This window comes from Rhinolophus sinicus, linkage group LG01 (genome assembly GCF_036562045.2).
Source record: "Rhinolophus sinicus isolate RSC01 linkage group LG01, ASM3656204v1, whole genome shotgun sequence".
NCBI classification, from domain to species: Eukaryota; Metazoa; Chordata; class Mammalia; order Chiroptera; family Rhinolophidae; genus Rhinolophus; species Rhinolophus sinicus.
Genome location: NC_133751.1, coordinates 171,271,172 through 171,275,423, shown reverse-complemented (window position 1 = coordinate 171,275,423; position 4,252 = coordinate 171,271,172). Strand labels below are relative to the sequence as shown.

The following is a 4,252-nucleotide window of genomic DNA, read 5'->3' as shown; positions in this document are numbered from 1 at the left end:
CTAGAGTCAAGGCAAACTAAAAGTCATTACATTCCAAGAGTTTCAGGGGAGAAAGAACAACAGAGAGGTGGGGAAGAGCAAGAGCTATGCACTTCGATTAGGTGAGGGCAGTACATCCCCACCAGTGGTCCCTAGCCTGGCCGGCTGCCAGAATCACAGGGGCTGGGCAGAGGGGGTCATAATGTCACAGATGCCCAGTGGTCACTCATGCATTTATTGTGAATAGTGAGGGATGGGTTCCAGAAACCAAAGCTTCTCCCCAGAAAAATGCCCACATAGGCACATGGACATAATTTTGTATCCAGTTTAAGAGGACTCATGGGCCAGTTTAAAACCCCTGAATCCTGAGTCCTTGATAACCAATCTTTTATTCATGTTTTTTTGCCTTTGGACTTTTCATATACATAGGCCACCCTGTTGTGTTTGAATATGTTATTGAAAAGAATGGAGGTTTTCATTAGTACTCCAAAGTGCTTCTACCTTTTTTATGGTGCTGCTCTTAACTAAAAAGTGTTCATGCTCAGTACAGTAATATAACGTGAAGTATACTAACCTATAATGGAGTAAAACTGTGTGACTCTAACTAACATACATAGAATAGTTCTCCTCTGTGAAACTCACTGGAAAGCAGGATGTAAGCAAATGAAACTACAATTTACCAAGTCTGGGTGCTTTACCATCCCTTTAAGCATGCTCTACTTAGATTCTTGTTTAATCTGGTTTCCAGCTCCCAACAAAAGTCAGGAAGAGGCTGGCAAAAGTAGACAAATTAATAGCAACAAAAAGTTACAGCAAGGGAGAATATAAACTTATAAAAATGAATAAAACAGCACTTTGGGGATTTTTAGGTATATAGACAAATACTCCTCACTACGCGAGCCATTCCAAGGACCAGCAGTGTCTGCACCACCTGGGAGCTTGTTAGAAATTCAGAACTTCAGGCCCCATCCCAGACCTACTAAGTTTTGGCAAAATCCCCAGGTGATTCCTATGGTCATTCAAGTTTGGGGAGTGCAGTATGACTATTACAGCTATGGCTCTGAATCAGCAAGAAACATTCACTTAAATTTAGTCAAGTTAAATTCAAATTAAATTAGACTTGAAGTTGAGGAATAACACTGCTAACCGTTGCCACTTACTAAGGATCTTCTCTGGGCTCAGTAAGAGTCATTCAGAGTAGCAGGTCATATCACATCACGTCCTTTGCTTCAAGTTCTCCAGTGAATTCCCATCACACTTAGAGGGAAACCCAAACTCCTTCCTACAACCTTCCATGATCTGTTCCTGCCTCATCCACCAGTCCTCCCCCCTTCTCTACATTTCGGTCCCTCCAACATGCAAAGCCCATGTCTCCTTCAGTTCCCAGGAAAATATACGGGGAGTGCCTTTTTGCCCCTATACTAGAGAAATGAAATATTAAAAGAACTGTTTATTAAGTAATCAAATAGGATTTTACATGTAGGATTTCTTAGTCACAGGTGTGTTTTTTTTTAACCTTAAGTTTAAATGAGATTTCTTACTGTGTGTCACAGAATTAATTGCATTTTAACACACAGCCCATGAAAGAGAAAAAAATTTTCCAGAGTTAATCCAGAAATTAGTTTTTTCCTTTGTAAATGTGCCTCTAGATGTTTAACTTGTTGTCACGGGATCACTGTTTAAAGTTCACTATTTTAATCTTCTACCATTAAGCAAACAAAAAGCTCAATCTGAAAATAAAAAAGTTTATCTGAAAAGAATCAGATGGAGATTTTGATGTTCTCTGCAGGGAACATGGAGGTCCATCATCAAAGGAGAATCTGGCACAGAGAAAATTAATTAAATGAGACTTAAAACTTGATACTGAAAGGAACCTTTTTAGTTAGTCCAAGTCCCCTTACAGAGGTTCTGAGACCAGAGAAGTGAGGAGGTGATTTGCTCAAGATCACACAGTAGCCAGGGACAGGGCCTCCCCACATTTTCAGCCAAGGTCCATGAACTCCCAGGAGGCTCACAGATGGGTTGAAACGTTGGACTTGAAATTGTCTGAACAGTTGTGTAGATGTACATTTTTCTGCGGCATCTATAGCTTCCATTAGATTCCAAAAGGACCATGCAGCTTTCCGAAAGTATACATTAATTAAATGCTACAGATTTATATCTAAAATAATAGATGTGGACTTACTAAATAACTCTAAGATACCATATTTTTCTAACTTAAATGGAACAATATTCCGAGGTATTGAATGGAGTTTAACATTCAAATATATTGTCATTGACCCGAAAGCCTTCCAAACATCCATTTATTTTATAATGAAATTGAAAATTAGAATATTATATGATCATTAAGTTATAAAAATACTTAAGGTTCGTATACTTACCCAACTCATTAGTAAACTCATTGGATTCTTCTCCAAAAATTGTTTTTTCCAAGCCTGGAAACTGAATGATTCAGACAGAGTATGACAAAAAGCCAAAACAATAACAATAAAAAAATAAAACCCACATGTTCAATTGTGAATAGGTTTCCATTTTATATTGCAAATTAAATAGCACAATTAGATCTGAAATTTAGAAATTTACAATTCTAGAAATCAACCTAAGTATAAAAAAGTATCAGCTTAGTTCAATCCTTAGTCTTCTAATATTTTCTTGCTTTATCGCCCCTTTAAAAAGTCCAAATCATGATAAAAGTCGGGTTTCCTTATGTCCTGTTGAGTTTGCGGAAGAATTTCTAGAAACTTCATCCTTCTGCTTAAGGGTCATAGAACTAGAATATTTGCAAAGGAAATATATTAACTGTTGCTCTTAATTAGCACCCTAGTAGCTTATACAAGTTAATATTATGGATCAAGTGCCTAAAATTATTACTTGAGACTGGATATGAGGGGTTAGAGGATAACATTACATTTTGTTTTCATTTTCCGGTGTGTTTTCTTCACCTGTTGGAGGTATCGTTCCCCTTCAGGATAAGAAGGTGATACAGCAAAAAAGGAAGGGAACTATTTTATTGACCAATAATTTATGCATCAATATAGAATAAAAAATAAATGGAGCTAAGAATCTTCTCTTATCTTTGTATGACCAGGAAGCTTTCATATACGTGTTGCTTCTGATCCTCCCTACCATAAAGATAATTTTTCTCAAAATCTGTGAATTATGATATGCGTTATGGTCTCAGGAAACAAAAGCAAGGAAATGCTTCAAATATTTGAACTCAGTCATTTGCAGATGGCCAATAGCTTTAATAGTGCCCACAATGGCTTGTTATTTTTCAGTTTCGAAGAACAGTGCAAGTCAGCAAGGCTGGCGATGAGCCTGTTCAGGAAGGGCTGCAGCTCAGTTCCCACGCCAGCTCACAGACCTGTTTCTGAGGCTACAGGATGTGAGAGTCATGAAACCAAGATATTTCATGGAGCCAAAAGTGAACATCATGTATTTGTTCCTAAGTCCTGGCATATATGCCTCATCAATGCGCAGTTGCCTGAACTTGTTATAATGCTTTGGGGCAAATATTAGCTCATAAAAGTTAATGTTGATACGTTTCTAATCCAGTTGCTCAACCATTCCATGCACCCAACTATTTTGATCAGTAGCAAATACAAACTTGCTTCATTTAGTTTATTAGACCAGATAGTATAGCGCATGAAAAAGTATAGTTTGTAGAGATTTCAAGGAGTCATTTATTCTCTCTTCCTGCCTGTGGTCAAGAATTCACTTAAATGATTCCAAATGATTCCCAATATTTTGAGAATTTCATAGAAAACTATTCCAATATTTTATAGTGCTTTCCGTCATAAAGTTCTAGCCTCCCAGATCTAAAAAGATATATGTCATTTTTAGATCATGTAAAAGGCAATATAATATTGCAAAGAGCAGAGACTCCTGCCAGGTGGCCTGTGTTCAAAATCTGGCCCTGCCATTTGCTTGCTGTGTAACCTTGGATAAGTTACTTAACCTCTCTGTGCTAGCCTTATCCATTACATAGGAATAATAGTTCTTCATAAAATTGTTATAAGAATTAAAAAGTTAAATGTGCCTTTAGAATAGTGCCTGACACGCAGTATTCATTTATAAGTGTCTGTTAGTGTTATTTTTTATTATTATGATTTATGAATACAGTTTTCCCCTCAATCAGCTGAAGATAGCTAGAATTACAATTGTTGTTAGTTATAAACAATGTTTTCCTACCAGAATAAAGGGGTACTTTAAATCTCCAGGACTCTACAAGCCTGTAACAAAGGCAACCATTATATAAACGATTACATCAAAA

General features: G+C 36.9%; 1 protein-coding gene across 1 annotated transcript in view; it reads right to left on the bottom strand.

Moving 5' to 3' along the window:
• Positions 1-4,252, bottom strand: part of INPP1 (inositol polyphosphate-1-phosphatase) — a 28,214-nt gene that overhangs the window by 4,669 nt on the left and 19,293 nt on the right. The window contains exon 3 of the mRNA XM_019740721.2: positions 2,361-2,421. Within this exon, the coding sequence (XP_019596280.2) occupies positions 2,361-2,421 (61 nt within the window). The remainder of the gene's footprint in view (positions 1-2,360; positions 2,422-4,252) is intronic.